Source organism: Exophiala viscosa, assembly GCF_022695815.1.
Source record: "Exophiala viscosa unplaced genomic scaffold EDD37scaffold_9, whole genome shotgun sequence".
In the NCBI taxonomy this organism is placed as follows: Eukaryota; Fungi; Ascomycota; class Eurotiomycetes; order Chaetothyriales; family Herpotrichiellaceae; genus Exophiala; species Exophiala viscosa.
Genome location: NW_026944361.1, coordinates 307,370 through 327,480, shown reverse-complemented (window position 1 = coordinate 327,480; position 20,111 = coordinate 307,370). Strand labels below are relative to the sequence as shown.

The window sequence follows — 20,111 nt, the reverse complement described above, 5'->3', positions numbered from 1 at the left end:
AATCCCATCCTCCCAATCTGCATCACTTGGTGCAATCTGTCAATATTGATATGAGGATCTCCCGGAGGATATCTGCCACGGGCCGGATCTTGCCTCGTGCTTCGCACACAGAAACGTCAGCCGGCCAACGGTCACATAATTACTTCATAGATCTGCCCCATTGAGTCGCGTGATGCTCTCCAGATGCCAAATGGACCGACTACTCGAGTGGACATAGTCAACACTACATCATTTGTAGTTTAAAAAGCCGTTGAGAAGAAGATCTGATTGTCGATCAAGCCTTGACCGGAAGCATCGCCATGGTTTTGCATTTGTACATATGTGGACCGATACTGGTCATATATGTGGACTGTAGAGTATACTTCTTTCATCGTCGCCCCGCGGCGTCGACTTGCTCTGCTCGACTTCATGGTGACCCGTATCCCACTCTTTCATAAGATCGCTCACCGTGCTTGTTAGCCGTGTCGGAGTCAGTGTCTTAATCTCCGGCCATGGCAAACCGTTTCCAGAGGACTTCTTGACATCTTCTCCGGTGTCGATGATTTTCTGTCGATTACTGACAGGCGAGTCCCATGCATCCCATCCGACCTCGACGTCCTCGTCAGTGGTATCTGGGAGCAGACTAGGAGGATTGACTGAGTCGGTACTAGTAGTGCTCCTCTGCTGTACATGTCCATTGGTCTTGTTTGTGCCTTCTTGCGGCATTGGCGGCCTTCGGGGCGTTTCCACTCCAAATTCCTTCCAGAAAGATGGCTCTTTCGACTGTGCTCTGCGATTCTCGGAGGAGGTCCTTCCAGTCGCCGATCGCTTCGGTTGTGGTCTCGAGGGTCGCTGTTGTGCAACTGTACCATTGACGCCTTCTTCTCCTACTGTCGCTTGCCGGATATCTTCAAAGAAGGTCCAGAGCCCCTCTCGAACACCGTCATAGACTGATTTGCCCTGCTTGAGCACGTCTGTGGCGCCAGGGGGCATTGAACGCCGATTTGCCGCCAGGTCCCTGTAGGTTTTCCCAAACCCCAAAGGAAGGTTGTCGTTCTCTATAAAATCATTCAAGGTTGACATCCTCGTAAGTGGTGGCCGGGTCACCTCAGCGTCATGACCCAACTCAGGTGCACTGTTTTGCAAATTCGTGATCTCGTCAATTGAGGTCGTCGCAGGTGGTCGGCCAGGCTTTTGCGATGTCGGACTTAGGAGACTCAATGTGCGAGTATGTCTTCCCTCGAAGACACGCTTTGACCCCTTGCGGCTTAGGTTTGTCGTCGAACCGTTCACTGTCGCAGTATCTGTTTCATTGTTCCTCTCAACAAGGGCACGTTTCCTCCTCCGTTCTTCATCTACGTCGTCTTCTCCTAGGACGTTCTCACGACCTGCGACGTCATCCAGCGCCAATGGTTGCAATTTCTTTACATGTTTCACTTCATCCCTTTTCTTGTTGGCTTCAAAGAGCGCCCATTGTTTCTTCAGCTCCAACAGATCTCCTTCTGCCTTTTGCAATTCTTCTCTTAACTCGAGGACTTTCCTCTCCTGTCCAGCTAGAAGCGTAAGGAAATCTGCACTGCCTCTCGTCTTGGCCAGGTCTCTGGCTTCATGTGCGGGTTCAGGACTCCTGAAGGGCGCTGTCCGAGTACGAGGGGAGGACCTGGCAGACGCGACGGGGCTCGGAAGGATATTGGAAGCAGATGTTGGTGACTGCATGATCTGCGTGTTCGTGGGCAGCAAGATCGGGAAGTTCAGTGCAAGGCCCCTGTTTTGTCTTCTAGGAGACGCATTATCGTTCGAGAGTGTCCTTGTCGGGCTTTGAGGTATTGCCACTTTGCGTTCCACATCCTCAGATAAAGCAGGCGCTGTTGTAGGCTCGGGAGACATTAGTCTGGACTTTGTCCCCATATCGCAATCGGGTCTCTTGTCCCCAGTCGCGTCTTAACTGTCAACACTGTGATCAGACCTCCTTGTGGGGATCTTTTCAGAGGGGCGTAAACAGATGTCAAGTGTGGTCCGCTAATTGAAGTAGCATGATTGGAAGTTTCGAGAAGGGGGCGTCAAGTCGTGAATACGTGGCGATCATGGATCAGTCGTCATATACAGCGTGCAAGATTGAAGTGTGTTTGTGAAAAGGATAGCATCATTGAGAGGAAGAGAGATGGTCGGTCATGTTGACAGGTGCCGAAAACAGAGGAAGCCACAAAATTAATTGGACAGGCCTCCATCTCCATCGGTCGGTCGCCTGCATGCGGCGGAAATGAAACCAACTTTACTTGAGCAACTTACGCCATCATGCAGTTTCGACCTTTTGGGGCGTTACAGCCTGAAATTCCGCTTCTTGGCCAAGTTATCAAGCATGACATTGCCCATGTGCACAGAAGAGGTCGGAAAGGGAGAATTACATCTTATCCGCGAGGACGGGACAATTGTGTCTTGTGTCACTCATAGCTATGGCAATGCTGATAGTTATGACAAAACTCCCAACACAATGCCACAGAAATGCTGCCTGTGTCATACAAATCATGGCCAAATACCGCACACAATCCAATGCAACATGAATCCCATAAACAGCCATCCAAGACTGCATCCGGCCCAGAACACACAGAAACCAAGTCCCGATCTTTGCCGTCAATACTCCAGCGCCATGAGGCATGCCTTGTTCGTTCTATACAATGTCTCGTGTCCACATTGACCAACCGTTGTACCCAACCAACCGCAACCCAAGTATCCAACGCCAATTTCGTTGTCTCCCTGTTGTAGTCCGTTCATACGATCATCCAAATACTTCCTCCAATGACAACAAAAATTGCCAGTACAGTCAACACACCAGCTCCTGCCCGGTCTCCTGTCGTAATGGCCGATTCCGTTGCCGTTGGGGAAGTGTTTGCGTCACTTCCAGCACTTGGGTCGCTTACAGACGTACCACCAGTATTGACCGTCTTCGGAGCGATTGCCGAGTTGATACTTGTCCCGCCAATGACACTCAGTGCTTGCATCTAAAATCACAAGTCAGCGGTTGAACCTCTATATCACCGTCATCTTCCCCTCGCATACCTGCTGGCCGACACCACTCGTTCCATCCCACGTCGCATACCATCGACGACCACACAATCGTCCGTTCGTTCCTCCAGTACACTGCTGTGCAGCAGCTGCAGCGCTAGCAGTCAACTTCGTCATGATTGAGTCGTATGTGCTCGGGACCAGTATGGCCGTCACGGCCATCCAACGTGACAGATAAGCCTTGAAGCTGCTCTGATCGTTGTTGCAGTTCGATGCCGGTTCACACTGGAATTCGGACATGATATTGCCGCCATACTCCGAAGGGAAAAAGAGATTGTAGGCGCCGTCAAGAATCTGCTCAACTCGAGCTTCCCATGTAGCATTACCGCCGGTGAAATTGTACATGTAAGCGGCGCCCATCAGCATGGTTCCATAATTGTAGGTCCAGGCGAAATGAGCAACGTCTGAGCAATTGTTGTCGGTGTCGGTGTTATCCCAGATATATAGGTGTCCATCCTGTGTCGAGAACAGAGGGGTCTGAGCAATCCAATCATACATCTGAACAGCCCAGTCGGCATATGTCTGGTTGCCAGTGTAATAGGCCAAACGTGCTGCCAGCTGAAAGTTACCACCGTTTGAGATGGTGTTCTTCAAGTTGTAACCAGCATTGAAAGAATACACCTGCCAGCGCATACCGCCTCCGCATGTTGCATCATCCCATAGCTCTTTTTGAAAGTTGAAGACCGCTTGAGCGAGAGCCACCCAAGAAGGAGCATCACCACCAGCCTCTGGAAAGTTGGCTTCGGCCGCATCCATTACGGAAAAGGCCCAAAATGCTTGATCGTCCACGCCCATGTTCTTACTCTGGTTTGGAGGGTTGTAGTTCTGGTCTGGTCCAATCTGAAATTGTAGAGCTTGTGACACCACGGAATTATAAGTGTCGTCGCCCGTGTATTGCCAATAGTTGATGAGTGACCCAAACATAGCACCAGCTTCCCACCAATAGTAACATGCTGTAGATGAACAAGGCCCTGGCAGTAGACCCGGGACCTGGCCTGTCTGATTACCAGAATAATAGGTCATCATATCGTAGGCAATTGTTGAACTGACGGAATTGACCGAGTCTGAACTTGTAACGTCGAGCGTTAAACTGTTCGTGACCGACAGCATGCCGGCCAACGAGGCCAAAATGAACGATCGTGATTTCATGATGCTGGTGTATTATCTCAATTGTGGTATGTGTAGGATCTCTCTTTTCCCAATCAACAGACCGTAGCGCCCTTGAGCGAACAGATTGCCCTTCTTCTTACTGACACTATCCGCTGTAATTCGTGACCTTGACGAATATATACACAGACTGTCTAATCGGTCTAAACGTGTCTCGGGGGTCGAAGGGAATCACAGGGATGTCGAGGATCGAGCCTTTTAGTGCGAATACTTTGTCGTCGCAAGGTTGTTGCCGCAAACGAAGGACTTAATTGACTGATATGGGCACCAATGCCAATCTGAATGAAAATGCAGTGTAGGAACGAGTGGTGATAGTATTGAGGAAGAAAGAAAGAATGGCCGGATGTCAAAGAAAGAGGTCAAGGCTTAGATGCAGAATGCAAAAACAAGAACGAAGTCATGATGCGAACTCAAAGGCTGGCACGGGCTGCAGCACGGCTGGATGGATACTGTAATGGCTGTAGGCGGGAGGCGAAGCGAGTTCCTTGGGGGAGGGGTGACCCAAGCAAGATCCCAAGGCAACCCTAACAACCCTAGCCTAGTGACCCAGTGTATCCGACTCGCCGAGCATGCCCAGGCAATTCAGCCACTGACAAGTCGCTTGGCCTCTTCCTTGGTTTGAAACAAACACCACTGTTGGCCATGTCTGACGCAAATAGTCTCCACCGCCAGATCTCGGCGTTGCGCATAGATCTTGGTCAAGGGCCAACCCTTGGACGTACCTACCCGTAGGTAGTAATCTCCAAGGTCATCGAGTCATTCTTGCACCCCCAATAGAAGCACACTTGGTATACAAATACAATTCTGATCGCCTATATTCATGTTCATGCCGGCGTGACAGGATGTCACTTTTGTGATATAATACCTGTGATTCCCAATCCGAATATAACAACCGTGCGCCGTCGCTCGATGACTTTACTGATGCACAAGACACGCTGCATATAAACAAGACCAAGATCCCCTGCATGTACAAGACCGGATATGTCTCTTCTCCTTTGCCAATCCCCGCATTTCACTCTTTGATCGAGCTAACGTTGTTGGCCAAACTGAACATGACATTTCCCAAACCGTGTCGCGCACTAGGCACATGAGCGTCTTTGTGTTCAGAGCTAGTGTTAGAGATATTCGTGTTGCCCCGTGGTCGTGGACTGGACCCGTCTGATCCTGCCTGAAAGCCGGAACCAAGTCCAGTTTCCGGACGAAACTGGCTTCCTTCCATGTTCCCATTGACCGCCGACGTCGTGGACATGCCACCCAGAGACGATCTTCTTCGGCGCAGCACCCGTTCGGCTTCTTTCGCCTCCTTGGCTTGCAGACTTTCCGAAGGCAACAGGATAGCCCGGTCCAACTCGTAGGGTAGACCACGATGTCGCCCACGAATTTGCATGGAAATGATGATCAACTTCGACAGAGTATGAAATTCCGCCGAGAACGAGGCGTTGATGGTCGGATAGCCAAGTGATAAGCCCACAGTGCCGTAAGCTGATACTATCTCGAAGAGAACCGAGAACAACGTAAAGGCGTACTGATTCGTGTTTTGCAGCTGCCCACCTTCGACGATAGCAATGATAAACAATCCCAAGAATATGTACCACAAATCAAAGGAGAGTTGTTTCCGAAGATGCGCTCCAACATAGCTGGGCTCCTTTTCGTCCTCGTCTTCCTCGCCTGGACTATTGTAAATTCCCAGACTCTTCTCTTCATATACGTTCGTCCGACGCATCGAAATGGCGATAGGAAAGACTGAAATGTACATCATGATGAGGTAACTCACTTGGATTGCTGGGTGAAGATCTGCAAGGTTGACCACGCTAAAGCCGGCTGTTCTCGTGGACGCGGCTTGGAATAATCCATCAAGGAAACGGAGGCCGCCGGGTATTTGCATGATGGTGGAGTCGTTGAGATCTAGAATGATGAAGAAAACGAGATCGAGGCCGTTGAGTATGACCAGGATGAAGAACAACCACCAAGTCGCCTCTCGTGGAAACAGCAAGGTAAAACATCGGCGAGGATGGTCCAAAAGAAACTGAAGTTCTTCCCAGACGGCTCCGCCGTATGGTGTCAGTTTAGCAATAGCCCAGATGACGAATCGAAGCATACAGGGAAATCCAGTATTGCCAATGATGATGAGAAAGGTCATCAAAAGCAAAGGAAAGACGGCCGATCCAAAGGAGATCATGGAATTGTTGGTGAGGGTAAATCCAAGGTCATTGAACGCTGAAGCCGCAGTGAAGATTCCCCACCATACCCGACCTTGTCCCTGTGCAGTGACCACTTGACCGTAACTTGTATGCAAGATCCAGGGTATCAGGCATATCATACCCAGTAGGTGGAAAGCGAAGAAGTACGCGACGAGTATCAAGGCCAGGGTCTTCAAGGCACGGTACTCAATGCCGCCTAGCTCCTCGCGTTGTTCCTCCGTCAGACCAATAAAGACAGAATTTCGACCAATCGTCGGTTCCCAACTCAGGTACGGTGCTTGCTCCAAGGTACGGCCTGTGTTGCTGCGCTGGAGGGTACGGAACGTGCTTGACCTCCTCATTCGAGGATTTCCTCCTTGACCCGAGGAATCGTATGCATCTCTCGGCACAGTAGATTGTCGCGTACCCAGACGTGGAAACGTCGTGGCTCTGTCACCACGCTCACGAATATGACGCGGCTCATCGAAAGCAATATGCCCTGCAGCGGCACCGTCGGGCCCAGAGTTGAGATCCATGCTAGCCTTCTGATTCGAACTTTCTAGGTTGGGATCAGTGGTGGCACTGCGTTCTAACCTCTCGTCGATGCTGTCACGGATATTCTCAGGTCGACCTCCCAAATCGAATTCTCGTGGGCTGGGAATCCTCAAAGCACTCGTGTCAGCAGGGTTGCGTTGTCTCTCTAGAAAACGGATGTGTTGTTCGGGACTCAGTTGCGATGGGACGCGCATGTCTTCTGTGGACCGAGTCGACTTCAGGTGCAGAGGGTTATCAACGTCCGGATCTTTCATATCGTCACTTTCTCTCTGAGATGTGTTGGACGAATCATCCATGGCTTTCTCATTGGGTTGGGGTTCAATCTCCACCTTTTCGGTAGAGTGTTGACCATCACTGTGGCCAGTATGCCGCAATATCTTGATGGCTTGACCGTTGACCCCCCTGGCTTCAGCGCCTACTTCTGGATCATCTCTGGCCATGGTATTGTTCCGCGACCGAGACTTCGTGCGCCTCAGGGTCATGGAAGCCTGGACGACATCTTTAAACCTCTTCTCGAACCAGTACAGCCGAACGAAGACGACAACGGAGTTGATGAAGATAGGGTTGCAAAGCATCCCCCCAAGGAACAGCATGGCCTGCTGACCGGTCGTGATCAAGTCCACATCAACCGTGTTCAATCCGCTCTGAGTGCAAGCCCCCGAGGCGAAGAAGAGAGCGTCGATATAAGCCATACCACCTTGAACATACATGATGACAGACAGCAGAAGTGCCATGCCCATAAGGTACAGATAGTGAATGGTGATGAAGTTGAATCTTCGCTTTACTAGGAGGTCCGGTACTATCTACACAGCGTTAGAAAGTTGTGTCGGTACAAGCTGGAATAAAGCAAAGACTCGTGCTTCAATGCCACAGTCTTCTGCCAAAAAGGGATACTTACGTTGCGTTTGCAAAAGCCCCAGAACTCCAACGCTGTTTTTCTCCACATATTGGCTGGACACGAGGTCGAGCGTGTACTCGTGAAGGTTGATCAGACTTCGGGGTACAAGGTCAGCACTGGGCTGGAGAGGGACCGACAAGGTTAAGGGTCATTGTTAGGATTCGATGGCAGTCGAGATGGATCGCGGACGAACAGCAGCGTCATGGGCGATAGTCATGGCTGCAGCCGGCGGCAACGTTAGATGAATCTATGTCGAAATCTGTACATGCAGCAACGAAGTGATGAAGAGTGGTAAAGGGAAAACGCAGGCGATGCAGAAAAGGTAAAACTGGCGGATCGAAAGCTGGCGTTGGGTGGTGGTGCAGATGACGCCAGTGCCAGTGGATGCCAAAATTCTTGGGGGAGCCACGTACTACTAGTAGGATCTGGACCTCCCGGAGTCAGAAATGCTTAACTGGACCTGCAGCCTAAGAAATGTGTATTGGCACCGCAAATGAAAGATCCCATAGATGTACTTACCTAGCGGATGCTGACGCCTTGCGGATTCGACCTCAGCGTCGCACTGATATCAAGTCCCCTCGACGGCAAGGCCATTGCTGGGAACGAAAGACCGATACTACTAGTAGTAATGGCTGCCTCGAGTAAACGTCACCATCCTGATTGGTCGTTGTCTGCTTCGACTTTACTTATTTAGCCAGGTGCAGATGACGCCCATATAATCAGAACATAAATCGCGGATATCAGAAGATGTATATTGGTTACGTGAACTGTCTAATAACCTCGACTCTTGAAACCATCGTCCCCTACGTATTTCCGACAATGAGATAGAGGTTGCGTGCCCCCTTTGTAGAGGCGGTGTCCTCCTTTCAGTAGGACTACATACATTGTACAATCAACAGAACCTCTACGAGAGCGACCATAGATTCCCCCCACTTTTCGAAGCCATACGTCAGAAACAGGAGACATGCAACCTGTTAGCCTTTGTATCCCCAATCGTTGATATTGACCTGGGAAAACATTCGATAAGTACATTCAAAAGACTCAGAGCTGAGAAACGCAATACCTACCGGAAAATGACTTTGTTCCCTGGTGTTGCGGTAGTCACTGGTGCTGCCGGGTCAGGTGAGGCCAGGTTTGGTAACGAAGTGATTTCATGCTAAAGACCGCATAGGCATCGGTGCTGCAACGGCCACAGCGTTTGCTGAAGCTGGCTGCAAAAGGATCGCGATCACGGATTGGAACGCAGAGCTGCTAAGCAAGACACATAGTTCTATCACCGAAAGATGGCCCGAAGTGGAAATCTACTCCGAGGCTGGTGACATCTCAGAAGAGGATTTTGTGAGCCGTTTCATGGCCAATGTCGTGGGAAAATTCGGTCGAGTCGATTACGCTGTCAACTGTGCTGGTGTCCTTGGACAGTCCCAGAGGTCTCACGAGATGGAGACAACTGAATTTGATCGGGTCAACAAAATCAACTACCGTGGATGCTGGCTCTCTTCCCGCGCCGAATTGATGCAGATGCTCAAGCAGGACCCAACCTCTGATGATTCTGGCAGAGCACCTCAGCGTGGTGCCGTTGTCAACATAGCCAGCCAGCTTGGTATCGTTGGCCGACCGACTGCCCGTGAGTACATTGTCTTATCTTTCACCCTTGCGATGCTTTCTTGAGTACAAGAGCAGCTTTTGGAGACTGACACTTGTCTTTGCCAGCTCACTACTGCGCGTCCAAAGCAGCCGTGATATCAATGACTCAGTGCGACGCAATCGATTACTCACGGGACAACATTAGAGTGAATTGTATATGTCCGGGTGTTATCGAGACGCCCATGACGACTTCGGATCAATTCACACGCGATCGACTAGCCCCGGCCATCAATATTGCTCCAATGGGACGGATGGGCAAACCTCAAGAGATTGCGGACTCCGCCTTGTTTCTGTGTTCGAACCGGGCCAGTTTCATCCAAGGACATGCTCTGGTCGTGGATGGCGGTTATATAATTAACTGAGAAGCAGTCACGTCCAGATAACTTATAACCTCGTTCCAAATGACCAAACCCCTGAGCCTCTTTCCAACTTGTGACACTATCTGACCGCTGTAGGTCCTTATCCCAAACTGATGTTGGTTCTTATTGGGATTAAGGAGTTCTTCGCACACAACATTATAGTGTTGGTCCTTGGTTTGGAGAAGAGCGTCAGGAAGCATACTCTCCTACCACCTACGACTCAAGGCACCGGCCATTGCAACTTGCCGGATCTTGAGCTTATTCTGTCGAGGTTCCCCTTCCCAGAAGGTGCCACGTTTTCTGGAAACGAGCTTGCCCCTTGGCGATCATCGGCAGCGCTGCAGCCCTTGGAACAGCAGTAAATCGTGCCTTTCAGAAGGACGAAAAGCTCCAGCTCAACGATTCTTGTTATGGCTTGTCGTTTCCGTTCATAGCACGGCCGGCCGGACGTTGTCTCGTTCATATCATAATGATCCAGCCCTGCGCTCCCAGTCTTTTGATCAGGCTCGGAGCTCTGCATGCTTGAACGTACTCCGCTAGGCTGTTTCCAGCCATCTAAACGACATGATATGGGAGACTGCCAGCATGGCGCTCACCTTTCAGCTATCTGTTTGCACATGGCGACTTCTTCGGCCAACAGCACACAAGGATGCAAGGTAAGAAAAAGCATTGAGGACGCATGTCAAAAGCAATGAGATACGCGGACTTGGTAAGTCCTCGCCTATTCCGGTTCCACCTCTGCTTTGTCGCGAGTATGACCGGATATGTCCTAACACGACAAGAATATTCACTAGGTTCCTGCTCGAACTCGAGATGTATCATTGTGCTCGAGTATAAGGCCAGGAAGCACTCCTTGTGTACAAACCCTGATGACGAAGAAGTCAAATGCGGAAGACAAGCACCCAAGCATATTGGACAGAGACCTTCTCGCGGATAACTCGGCACTGCAACGCTAGACCCCATGGACTCTCCGGACCGAATATTCTCTTCCGCTTGACACGACCTTTATGACACGTCCCCGCACAATTCCATCACCCGGAGAGATTCAGGTCGCTCTGTCAGACGGACATGGTGACTCCACCTCGTCCTTATATTCGTCCGAACTCCCTGCCCGCAGATAGCTTTCTGGTAATTGACCTTGAATCCATTACTTCCGTACCCTCGGATACTGGTGTATCCAGATCTGCATATTTGAAAGCCTAAACGCTACTACCAAAATGTCGGTACATAACTCACAGACTTCTGCTTTCTTTCATTTACAAGACGACTGGATCGTCAGCTCTTATCTTTGTCCTCATGCCTCAAGCTCACCACTCCCCTTGATCCTCAGGCAAAGACAACCTTACCAGTCATGCCACAGTCGTCTTCGAGTTCCTCGCTGTCCACACCGTCAACCAACATGCGAGGCATAAACGATGTTGAGGCCCAGAAACGGCCTCATACTCCCAAACCCGTCGCCCATTGGCGTCTAGTCTTCAGTCAAACCCTGGTCACCAATGAAGACGTGCTCAACTATCGCTACAAAGGTGCCGGCACGACAGAAGATCCCTATCTCGTGGAATGGATCCCATTCGATCCACGAAACCCCATGGAATGGCCAGACTGGAAGAAATGGGCCATCACTTTCACCGTGGCCATTGCTACGCTCGCAGTGTCATTGGTGGCCTCGGCGTACTCCGCGAGTATACCTCAGCTCATGGACCACTTTGGCTGCAGCGAAGAGGTCGCTACACTGGGCACATCGTCCTTTGTCCTGGGGTTCGCATTTGGTCCTACGATCTGGGGTCCGCTGTCCGAGCTATACGGCCGCCAGTACTTGTATTTCGGAACTTATCTGATCCTGACGGCCTTCAATGGCGCAGCCATTGGGGCTAACTCGATCGCCAGTCTCATCGTCTTCCGCTTCATCGGCGGCATATTCGGCTCTTCTCCCTTGACTAATGCTGGAGGGGTGATCGCGGACATGTTCCCGGCCAGTCAACGCGGGCTTGGGATAACCCTTTTTGCTTGCGCGCCATTCCTTGGTCCTGCGCTGGGTCCGCTCATAGGCGGCTTCGTTGCGGAGAACGCGGGCTGGCGCTGGCTCGAAGCCGTCATGGCATTGTACTGTGCCACGCTCTGGATCTTCGGCTCCCTGACGGTGCCTGAGACGTACGCGCCCGTCATCCTATCCCGTCGCGCCAACCAACTCAGCAAACGCACAGGCAAAGTCTACGTATCAGCGATTGAACACCGGCAGGGCAAAGTCACTGCGAAGGAGGCTTTCAATAAAGCCATCAAACGGCCATGGATCTTACTGTTCCTCGAACCAATAGTCCTCCTGCTCTCGCTGTGGTTGGCCATCCTATACGGCACCCTCTTCTTGCTCTTCGGCGCCTTCCCCATCGTCTTCGCAGAAGGACGGCACTGGTCCCAAGGCATCAGCGGACTGGCTTTTCTGGGATTAGCTGGTGGCCAAATCGCCGCTACGATATACTGCATTCTCGACAACAAGCGATATCAACGGATTGACAAGGAGTATAATGGCGAAGCACCACCCGAAGTGCGGCTACCTCCAGCCACGATCGGCGCCATCGCCATTCCCATCGGGATGTTCTGGGTAAGTGCCATGCCGTTCCAACATCCTGTCTAGAGTCCGCAAGTTAACAAAGAACAGTTCGCATGGACTAACGGCCCTTCCGTCCACTGGATCGTACCAATCCTTGCATGCGCCCCTTTCGGCTTCGGAATGGTGCTGGCGTTCCTAGCCTCCATCAACTACCTCATCGACGCGTACACGATATACGCCGCGAGCGTACTGGCAGCCACGGCTATCGTACGAGCCCTATTTGCCGCCATATTCCCCTTGTTTACCAATTACATGTACGCGAGATTAGGCATCCACTGGGCAAGCTCGATCCCGGCGTTCCTCGCGCTCGCATGCACGCCATTCCCATTCATATTCTACAAGTACGGCAAGAGTATTCGAATGAAGTGCAAGTACGCGGCGGATGCGGCTGAGGTTATGGCCCAGATTCGGGCGAGGCAGAAGGCTGTGCAGGAGGAAGAGAAGCGTGAGGCTGATGAGGATGCTGCTGGCATATCTGGTGTGGAGAAACATGCTCAGAAGGTGGACGTTGGTGAATAGTCCAGCATTGTTGGATTGGCATAGCGCATGGCGTTGACACAACATGGAATAGAGCTCTCGCATTCGACGAGGACGTGCTAGGATGAAATAGGAGTGTGGATGAGAGAATGCAGAAGCATCCCCTGGAATTTCTTACTGGGCGGGCCGGATTCCAAAACAAGTGGCACTGTCTGGCCGCAACGGCATCCGTAAGAAACGACATTGAAGGAAACCGGGTTTAAGCAAGGCCCTCTGATGTTTTAGACATTACGTGATCCGGCGTATCTTAGTCCCAACACTGAAGTAGGTAAGTAGCAATGGGCGCGGCAGAACAGACACACTGTTACAAAGCAAATACAAAGCACGCCGCAAAGTCCCCTCACCCGGTCTTGCTCATGTATGGGAGCGCGCACGAACAGACACATTTACGTCCAGCCTTAACCATACGCCGGAAGTGTCGGGCTATCCATAATGAGACCCAAGCCCAGTGGCGACCTACGGTTGTGACTCCGTTCACGATGGGTGTGCTGGAACTGATCTTGGGCGCCAATGGCGTTCCAGCGGTCTGCTTTCGCGGCGCGCTCCAGATTTTGCACAAGCGTCGAGGTCGGCTGGGTGTTCTCCTCGCCATATTGCCTGATATGAGTCTGATACCGAGGTAGCTGTCCCACGTGGGAAGTTAGGCGGTCTCGGGTCGATAGGTGCTTTGAATGATGGGAAGCCAGATCCGAGGACTGAACAGCGTGGTGCTGTGCATGTCGGTATTGGTCGCTTAGTCCACCTCCGTCATGACGAAATGAGACTGGCTCGTTTTCCAGATCGGATGACGGTGTAGGGCTTTCGCCACGAACACTGGCGTCCTCCCAAACGGAGCCACCACCGATGGACGCTGCGGATGGAGAGGCTGACAGATGTTGTGGCTGGGGAGCGGCTAAAGTCGGCCGCACCACTCTGGAGTGGTTCAGCCTCGTACTTTGATCGTTCTGAAGTGCTCCAGAAACGTTGTATGCGGCCAATGCACGGCTTGAATTGTGCATCCTTGCAGCCAAGTCGTCGCCTCTCTCAAAGTCAACTTCTTGGTACGACTTGCAACTGTAATGCTCTAGTAACTTGGCTTCTGAGTTCAGGCTTCGTAAAAGCATGATCGATTTACGAAGATCGACTTCGCCTGAACGACGGTTTCTTGTCATGCGGATGGTGGGATTGTGTTTGTTCCGCAATGGACTTGCCTGAGGGTTGTGGAAGGGCTGATCAAATGTGCGTGGATTGCGAGGACCCTTGACAACAGATTTGTGCGGATATAACAACGACGATTTCAGCGCTGGAGATGGCAGAATGGGTGAGTCATGTGGCAGATGGTCTGCGTGCTGGGCTGATGGGGGTGTGCGGTTCAAGCGGATGCTGTTCTTTGGGGTGGGCGAAAGAGGCAAATGCTGTGGTGTGCCGAAAACCACATTTCCGGGGCCATCATCGGAAATGAAGGTGTCCAAATCGAATCGTGTCTTATCCTCAGCGGGTCTACTGGGAGGATTGATATATTGTTTTCTGAACGGTCGTGTGCCTGGTTTGAGTACAGGACGGTTCTTGAACGGCGAGGGTGTCGGTGTTGATCCTTGTGAAGAGCTGATCTCCATCATAAACGGGCGAGCTTTGATGATTTGTCCTGGCTGTCCGATCCCGAAATTGGTATCGTCGATGTTGTCTGCTGAGTATACATCCTGCTGCTCTTCTTCAAGCTCTGGTAACTGTGCCACTCCTTTTGGTTTCAGCTCCGGAATGGGCAAATTGGTGATGCGAACACAGTTTTGACGTCTGTGGCCTCTTTTTGGTCCTTCCGGAAACCACCAAGAATGCCGATTTGCAACGCGTTCTCCTTGTAGATCCCATTGCAGCGGATTGCCTGTTGCCACGGAGGCAGGTCTTCTGATATCGAGACCATGAGATGTGGCCTCTGGTGTATTTGCTTCAGCCACCAGGGAATCGCTCGCCGCACGCCATTGTGCGATCCTGGAAGGCTCAATCATTGAATGTCTCTTCATGTCCGCGGCGCGAAAACTATGATTATTAGAAGGAAATGGGCTTCTCCATGTGCTCGCATCGATGGTCTTGAAGGCATCCCCACCCACAACGATCCTCGGAACGGGTCGAGCCCTGGGGCTCTCTTCAATTCGTGCTGGACTGTGCTCAGCGGTACTATTGCGATGATAGTCGACACCTGCATCCGGCACAGTGGAGCCCCGCCCATGGGAGTTCCGACTCGCTGGGTCAGCCTGCAGAGAAGCTTTGGACGGTTTGCCCTCAATGGGAAACTCAAAATCTATAGGACCACCTTTTGCGGCAACGCCATGACCCCCTTTAACTATCCCGGTACGTGGAGAACTCATCGCCATTCCTAAGACAGAGCTGCTGATGGTCTCCAAACTGGCAATCGAGCCCCTGGTTCTCGGTTCGCACGGCCTAGTCTGCTTGTAGGTATTCGTTGTTGGCAATGGCGGTAGAGGATCATCAGGTGCTGAGGAAGTAGTACTAGTTATGCTGACAGACCGAGGCATCGTCGGTGGCCGGAAGGTTTGAGCTACATGATGGGTAGCATAAGGCGTGTACATCCGCATAAGCATACTTGCGCGAGCAGCCATGGACAGTACTTCGGTCGGCGCTGCATCTGTTCGAGCCTTTGACATGGCAAGAGGCCATTGAACGGAAAATTGTCTTTGCGCCTTCATGAGCGCTTTCTTCTGTTCAGCAACTGTTGGGGAGTTGGGCGGAAATTCCTCGTTTACAGGAGAATCGCACGTTTGAGAGTCAGTGAACTCAGTGATTGCTGACAACGGCGAGGTATGGGCTTTCGTTAGGTCTAGGAAGTGACCGGTTTTCTTTTGTCTGCGTGATTTAGGGTTGTATAGCGAGCGGTCTGAAGGTAAGCTCCGAATCTTGCTGCCCTGCTGGCGCAGTCCCCCTTCAGGATCATAGAGCATGGTTGTACTTGCTCGAGCCTCTTTGTCTTCATCGATCGTACTCGTCAACGAGTTGCTGGAGCTGATCGTCACGATCCCAAAAGGCATCTGTACACTTCTTCTGAGACTTGTGGTGGGCAACGGCAAACTTTGATAGCTGACATCTTGTGCACTGAATCTCGATCGACGATGCCTGGCCGGGTCATTGCTCGCAAGGTGTTTCCGAAGGATCTGCTGATGCCGTCGTCGCTCCAACTTGACGGCGAGACAGACTCCTATAACAAGAATAGCCACGGCTCCTGCCACCGCGACAAGAATGATAAGCCATAACGGCCACATCTTCGCCAGATGTCAGCACTCCTTTTGCGGGATGTAACATGCTGGAACATAGTGACCAGAATGCCGTAGGTGGTTTCTCAAGTGAGGGGATCGCGCTTTCTGGAGGCTGGAATGTGTGAGATTGAGGGTCTGGCGCAAGGGATAACAAAGGCCATGTCAACTCCAAGGGAATGTGCACTGGATTGATGGCCAGATCGGCCTTCTTCTGATTCCAGTATTGCTATCTAAAATCGTCATATCATTAGTGGGAGGTAGGGAGGGGACAGTTTTCACAATTCGAGGCTCCTGGCCACTTTCGCTTCATTGTAGACGTACCAGGTCGACATCATGAGTAGGGCAAAATCTGTACAGCATGGTAAGTTCGATCAATATGAGTGGACAAGAGAAGAAAATACTTTAAACAGTGCACCTTCTCTATCGTTGAGCGGCAAGCTGTTTTCCAGCGAGAGTGCCACAGTGTGATCTCGAGAGGCCTCGGGCCTCAAGTGAACACACCTACTCGATATCTCTTCGGCTATTTCAATGCATGTCATCAAATGGATATTCTTCCACGTCCTAAAGACCATGTGCTCCAACGGTGCAGATATGTCTGATGGGAGTGCGGGTCGCCGCCGACCATATCTTGTCAGAGTCGAGGTGTTGCGTAGATGTCCTCACCGTTTGACAGCGCCACTCTTCTAACACCAGATCGATGCCACCGGCGTGCTTTGAAGATGAATCAATAGGAGAATGCAACAAGCGCAGTCACGCGAATCGCAAATTACTTATTCTGTGCCGTCCGAATCGAGGTGTTTACTGCAAGTGTTACGAATTCTTGCCAGCAGTATCGCTCTTGCCAGCAGTATCGGTGTTGTTGAAAGGAAAATAAATGTCAACTTCAAAAGAACACCGTCACCAATACAAATGGAGCAGGTCTCCGGTGGTCACCACAGAATTGTGCAAGAAAACGAGGTACTGAGATATGCCGACGACGGGGCGGCAATATTTCCACAAAGAGATGCGATTCTAGTGGGGATATATAATATATAAACATATTTTCCTTTTCGTACGATCATTTGGTATTACCACCGTTGACGAAGGAAGCCGAAAACAGTGGAAGAAACGTACACGAGAGAAGCAGACTTAAGACACCGAGGACAGACCATTTCAAGATGGACGACGCAATGAACGGAGGCAATTTCAAGCACTACAACACCGAACCTCCCACATCAAAACTGGTGTTGCCCCTTTTCTCCTTGAAAGGCAAGACCGCCATCATCAGTGGTGCCGGAGCAGGTATCGGACTCGCTGTTGCTCGCGGATACGCCGAAGCTGGCGCCAACGTTGCTATATGGTATCACAGCAATAAAAAGGCCCTCGAACGAGCTGCCGATATCGAAAAGCAATTTGGAGTCAAGTGTAGGTCGATGACTAATACCACAGATTCTAGACACTGACATCGATCCTAGGCAGAGCATATCAAGTCGATGTCAGGGATGCTAAGGCTGTGGACGAGGCAATTGTATCTCAAGTTAAGGAATTTAACAATCGACTGGACATCTTCGTCGCCAACGCCGGTATTCCTTGGACTCAAGGCTCCTCAATCGGCGGTGAACTTGAGCATTATCAGAATGTCGTGAAAATCGATATTGATGGCGTCTTCTACTGTGCAAGAACCGTCGGAAGGATATGGCGGGAGCAGAAGAAGAACAAGCTGGAGCACTTCAGCTATGGCAAATTCATAGCGACTGCCAGTGTACGACTCTTTCGGTTTGTTCCAGGTTTTATTGACACAACTTTCTAACGATTTGTAGATGAGCGGTCATATTGCCAACATCCCCCAGCTGCAGACTGCTTACAATGCCGCCAAAGCCGCTGTCAAGCACATGTGCCAGAGTCTTTCCATTGAATGGGTACAGTTTGCTCGTGCCAACAGCATCAGTCCTGGCTACATCGCCACAGAGATCAGCAACTTTGTTCCACCTGAAACGAAGAATATCTGGCGGGATAAAATTCCCATGGGTCGTGAGGGTGAGCCGATTGAGCTGGTTGGCGCATACTTGTATCTTGCAAGTGATGCCAGTTCGTACACGACTGGCACAGACATAATTGTCGATGGTGGATATTGTGCCCCGTAGATGGATTTTGCTGCTATTGCGAGAACAAAATGGATTTCGTTCATAGGGCGTAATCTCTTCTTCTCAATCCTCTTATCCACATGGCGATATGAATACTGTACAAGGTGCTCTCCAGAAACTCACCACCTCTTATTGGTGAGCCTGGCTGGTCATTGTGGACTTATTGTGCCTTGTCCGATACAATGCGTGATGAAGAAGCTCGTCTCTGAGCGATTTTCCCTGCTTGAACCTTTCCAATCGCAACAATGCTTGGCTGAACGTACACAAGCCGGGGTCGCTGTCGAACACCTGAGCCATCATCGGGATTGGTGTGGGCGTCAACCACACTGCTAGCCTCTTCCCATGCCCGTTGTCCTTCGAGAGTCGCGGGAGGGTTGGAGCATGAGTACGCATTGAACGTTAGAAGTTCGACGTATCGTCTGCCTAGGAAGACCACCACGAGAGCGAAAGCAAAGAAGAAGGCCAAGGACAAGAAGATCGACTGCCACGTCTCGAAAGGTTGGTCTATGACTCGTGACAGTAAACTGGTACTCGAGGAGACGGCCGTGCAATCCGGGGTTGTTGGCATTGCTGACTGGGAACCGACTCTCTGCGCTTTGGAACAGTAGACTCTGAGCTGCGGAAAGCTGTGACGAACAACCAGAGGGCCGTGGGATACCACCGATCTTAGCGAAGTCAGACGAGCTGGACGCATTTTGCAGCAGATGCAATTCTAGGTGTGAGTGTTATTGTTATGGGTGAGGTATAAACAGTCCTGACTGCCACCGCCGCATCACTTAAGACCGAGTCCCCCGAACGCTCGATCAAGTTCTTCGCCTTCGCGAGTGGGTGACATGGCTGGTGCGGATATTACAGCTGATGGTTGTCCGTCAAGCAAGTCGTGGCCGCTGCCTTGTTTGATGGGAACCTTTGTGGGTTCTAATATCTTCTCTTGACGATCTAGCCAGCCAGGCGCTAACCGTCGCTTTTCTGCGAGATCACGCTCCTTGACGTCTCGTTCCCAATCCCGGACTGCTTTTTGAGCAGCTTCAGCGCTTTTCTGGAGGTGGTCCTGGAGGGCTCTACAAGAGTTTATGATATCTTCCGGATGCGCTGAATGACCAGAGGTAGATGTGACATATTTTGGTTTCCCGTCACCGTTATCAGGTATAATAGAAGGTGGAAGGGTCGCGGGCACGGAACGGTATGTATAAGGAAGAGTTACGGCGATTGGTAAGGACAAAAAGGGTGACACAGTCAACGGCACCTGCGCCAGTAGATGATGAGATTCTGTTGAAGATGTTCAGTAACCATAATTCCTCGAACAGAACGACTCCAAGCATACTCGTTGTGTCAAACATGGCTGTGAGAGGTTGATGACTTCAGAACATGACTCGAATGCACCGCCTGAACCTCATTTGCCTGACCTCTGAACCTTTACGCACAGCGTAACAGAAGTAGGACGTTCAGGGTAAAGCCGCAGGATCGAGTGGACTGGTGTATCACAATGCGGTGGCCGAAAGATGGTCAGCAGTAAACCTATTGCGTATGGGCAAGCTGCCCTTGGCTGGTTGAGCGCGTGCTTCTCTTCCGTGTCGGATGTCTCTAAGAAAAGCAAGGTAGAAATGCCCCTCTTTTACCATGATCGTGGCAGGCAAGGCAGGGTCCGCGTCTGCTGTAAAGGATCGCCCAACGAGCCACCTGCAGCAGCCACACCCGTGCTGAAGCCAAAATCCCAAGGTCTCCAAGGTACTCCATACAACAAGACTGG

The 20,111-nt window shown here is 51.2% G+C and overlaps 9 protein-coding genes across 9 annotated transcripts; 3 read left to right on the top strand and 6 right to left on the bottom strand.

Annotated features, from left to right (window-relative positions):
* Nucleotides 1–336: 336 nt before the first annotated feature.
* Nucleotides 337–1,866, bottom strand: EDD37DRAFT_652193 (uncharacterized protein; the record flags this gene model as incomplete). Its single annotated transcript, XM_062818435.1, has 1 exon — nt 337–1,866. One exon carries the CDS (start codon nt 1,864–1,866, stop codon nt 337–339), a length of 1,530 nt encoding a protein of 509 aa, XP_062667720.1.
* Nucleotides 1,867–2,710: 844 nt separating this feature from the next.
* Nucleotides 2,711–4,383, bottom strand: EDD37DRAFT_497487 (mannan endo-1,6-alpha-mannosidase). The gene is made up of 2 exons (XM_062813421.1): nt 3,037–4,383; nt 2,711–2,978 (listed from the first exon to the last, which is right to left on the bottom strand). Exons 1-2 carry the CDS (start codon nt 4,189–4,191, stop codon nt 2,748–2,750), a joined length of 1,386 nt encoding a protein of 461 aa, XP_062667719.1. The 5' UTR covers nt 4,192–4,383; the 3' UTR covers nt 2,711–2,747.
* Nucleotides 4,384–4,961: 578 nt separating this feature from the next.
* On the bottom strand, nt 4,962–8,252 carry EDD37DRAFT_636330 (cation transport protein-domain-containing protein). The gene is made up of 2 exons (XM_062816977.1): nt 7,843–8,252; nt 4,962–7,747 (listed from the first exon to the last, which is right to left on the bottom strand). Exons 1-2 carry the CDS (start codon nt 7,888–7,890, stop codon nt 5,222–5,224), a joined length of 2,574 nt encoding a protein of 857 aa, XP_062667718.1. The 5' UTR covers nt 7,891–8,252; the 3' UTR covers nt 4,962–5,221.
* Nucleotides 8,253–8,701: 449 nt separating this feature from the next.
* On the top strand, nt 8,702–10,148 carry EDD37DRAFT_496878 (oxidoreductase). The gene is made up of 3 exons (XM_062813415.1): nt 8,702–8,964; nt 9,014–9,466; nt 9,553–10,148. The coding sequence occupies exons 1-3, from the start codon at nt 8,916–8,918 to the stop codon at nt 9,846–9,848; spliced, it is 798 nt and encodes a 265-aa protein (XP_062667717.1). The 5' UTR covers nt 8,702–8,915; the 3' UTR covers nt 9,849–10,148.
* A 1,096-nt stretch (nt 10,149–11,244) lies between these two features.
* On the top strand, nt 11,245–12,972 carry EDD37DRAFT_567180 (major facilitator superfamily domain-containing protein; the record flags this gene model as incomplete). Its single annotated transcript, XM_062814135.1, has 2 exons — nt 11,245–12,444; nt 12,502–12,972. 2 exons carry the CDS (start codon nt 11,245–11,247, stop codon nt 12,970–12,972), a joined length of 1,671 nt encoding a protein of 556 aa, XP_062667716.1.
* Nucleotides 12,973–13,180: 208 nt separating this feature from the next.
* EDD37DRAFT_496881 (uncharacterized protein) lies at nt 13,181–16,572 on the bottom strand. The gene has a single exon (XM_062813416.1). It carries the CDS (start codon nt 16,242–16,244, stop codon nt 13,389–13,391), a length of 2,856 nt encoding a protein of 951 aa, XP_062667715.1. The 5' UTR covers nt 16,245–16,572; the 3' UTR covers nt 13,181–13,388.
* A 544-nt stretch (nt 16,573–17,116) lies between these two features.
* EDD37DRAFT_496972 (carbonyl reductase) lies at nt 17,117–18,441 on the top strand. Its single transcript, XM_062813418.1, has 3 exons — nt 17,117–17,642; nt 17,693–17,979; nt 18,038–18,441. The coding sequence occupies exons 1-3, from the start codon at nt 17,396–17,398 to the stop codon at nt 18,359–18,361; spliced, it is 858 nt and encodes a 285-aa protein (XP_062667714.1). The 5' UTR covers nt 17,117–17,395; the 3' UTR covers nt 18,362–18,441.
* EDD37DRAFT_497378 (uncharacterized protein) lies at nt 18,056–19,431 on the bottom strand. Its single transcript, XM_062813420.1, has 2 exons — nt 18,284–19,431; nt 18,056–18,171 (listed from the first exon to the last, which is right to left on the bottom strand). The coding sequence occupies exon 1, from the start codon at nt 19,053–19,055 to the stop codon at nt 18,522–18,524; it is 534 nt and encodes a 177-aa protein (XP_062667713.1). The 5' UTR covers nt 19,056–19,431; the 3' UTR covers nt 18,056–18,171; nt 18,284–18,521.
* Nucleotides 19,134–19,701, bottom strand: EDD37DRAFT_611333 (uncharacterized protein; the record flags this gene model as incomplete). Its single annotated transcript, XM_062815282.1, has 2 exons — nt 19,134–19,630; nt 19,686–19,701. The coding sequence occupies 2 exons, from the start codon at nt 19,699–19,701 to the stop codon at nt 19,134–19,136; spliced, it is 513 nt and encodes a 170-aa protein (XP_062667712.1).
* Between the last annotated feature and the right edge of the window lie 410 nt (nt 19,702–20,111).

Coding starts and splice junctions, on each gene's coding strand:
- EDD37DRAFT_497487 (XM_062813421.1), bottom strand. CDS start 4,191: ATGAAATCACGATCGTTCATTTTGGCCTCGTTGGCCGGCATGCTGTCG. Junction 2,979..3,036: donor CGAGTGGTGTCGGCCAGCAG/GTATGCGAGGGG, acceptor TTGTGATTTTAG/ATGCAAGCACTGAGTGTCAT.
- EDD37DRAFT_636330 (XM_062816977.1), bottom strand. CDS start 7,890: ATGTGGAGAAAAACAGCGTTGGAGTTCTGGGGCTTTTGCAAACGCAAC. Junction 7,748..7,842: donor GGGGCTTTTGCAAACGCAAC/GTAAGTATCCCT, acceptor AACGCTGTGTAG/ATAGTACCGGACCTCCTAGT.
- EDD37DRAFT_496878 (XM_062813415.1), top strand. CDS start 8,916: ATGACTTTGTTCCCTGGTGTTGCGGTAGTCACTGGTGCTGCCGGGTCA. Junction 8,965..9,013: donor CACTGGTGCTGCCGGGTCAG/GTGAGGCCAGGT, acceptor AAGACCGCATAG/GCATCGGTGCTGCAACGGCC. Junction 9,467..9,552: donor CGTTGGCCGACCGACTGCCC/GTGAGTACATTG, acceptor TGTCTTTGCCAG/CTCACTACTGCGCGTCCAAA.
- EDD37DRAFT_496881 (XM_062813416.1), bottom strand. CDS start 16,244: ATGTGGCCGTTATGGCTTATCATTCTTGTCGCGGTGGCAGGAGCCGTG.
- EDD37DRAFT_496972 (XM_062813418.1), top strand. CDS start 17,396: ATGGACGACGCAATGAACGGAGGCAATTTCAAGCACTACAACACCGAA. Junction 17,643..17,692: donor AAAGCAATTTGGAGTCAAGT/GTAGGTCGATGA, acceptor CATCGATCCTAG/GCAGAGCATATCAAGTCGAT. Junction 17,980..18,037: donor AATTCATAGCGACTGCCAGT/GTACGACTCTTT, acceptor AACGATTTGTAG/ATGAGCGGTCATATTGCCAA.
- EDD37DRAFT_497378 (XM_062813420.1), bottom strand. CDS start 19,055: ATGCGTCCAGCTCGTCTGACTTCGCTAAGATCGGTGGTATCCCACGGC.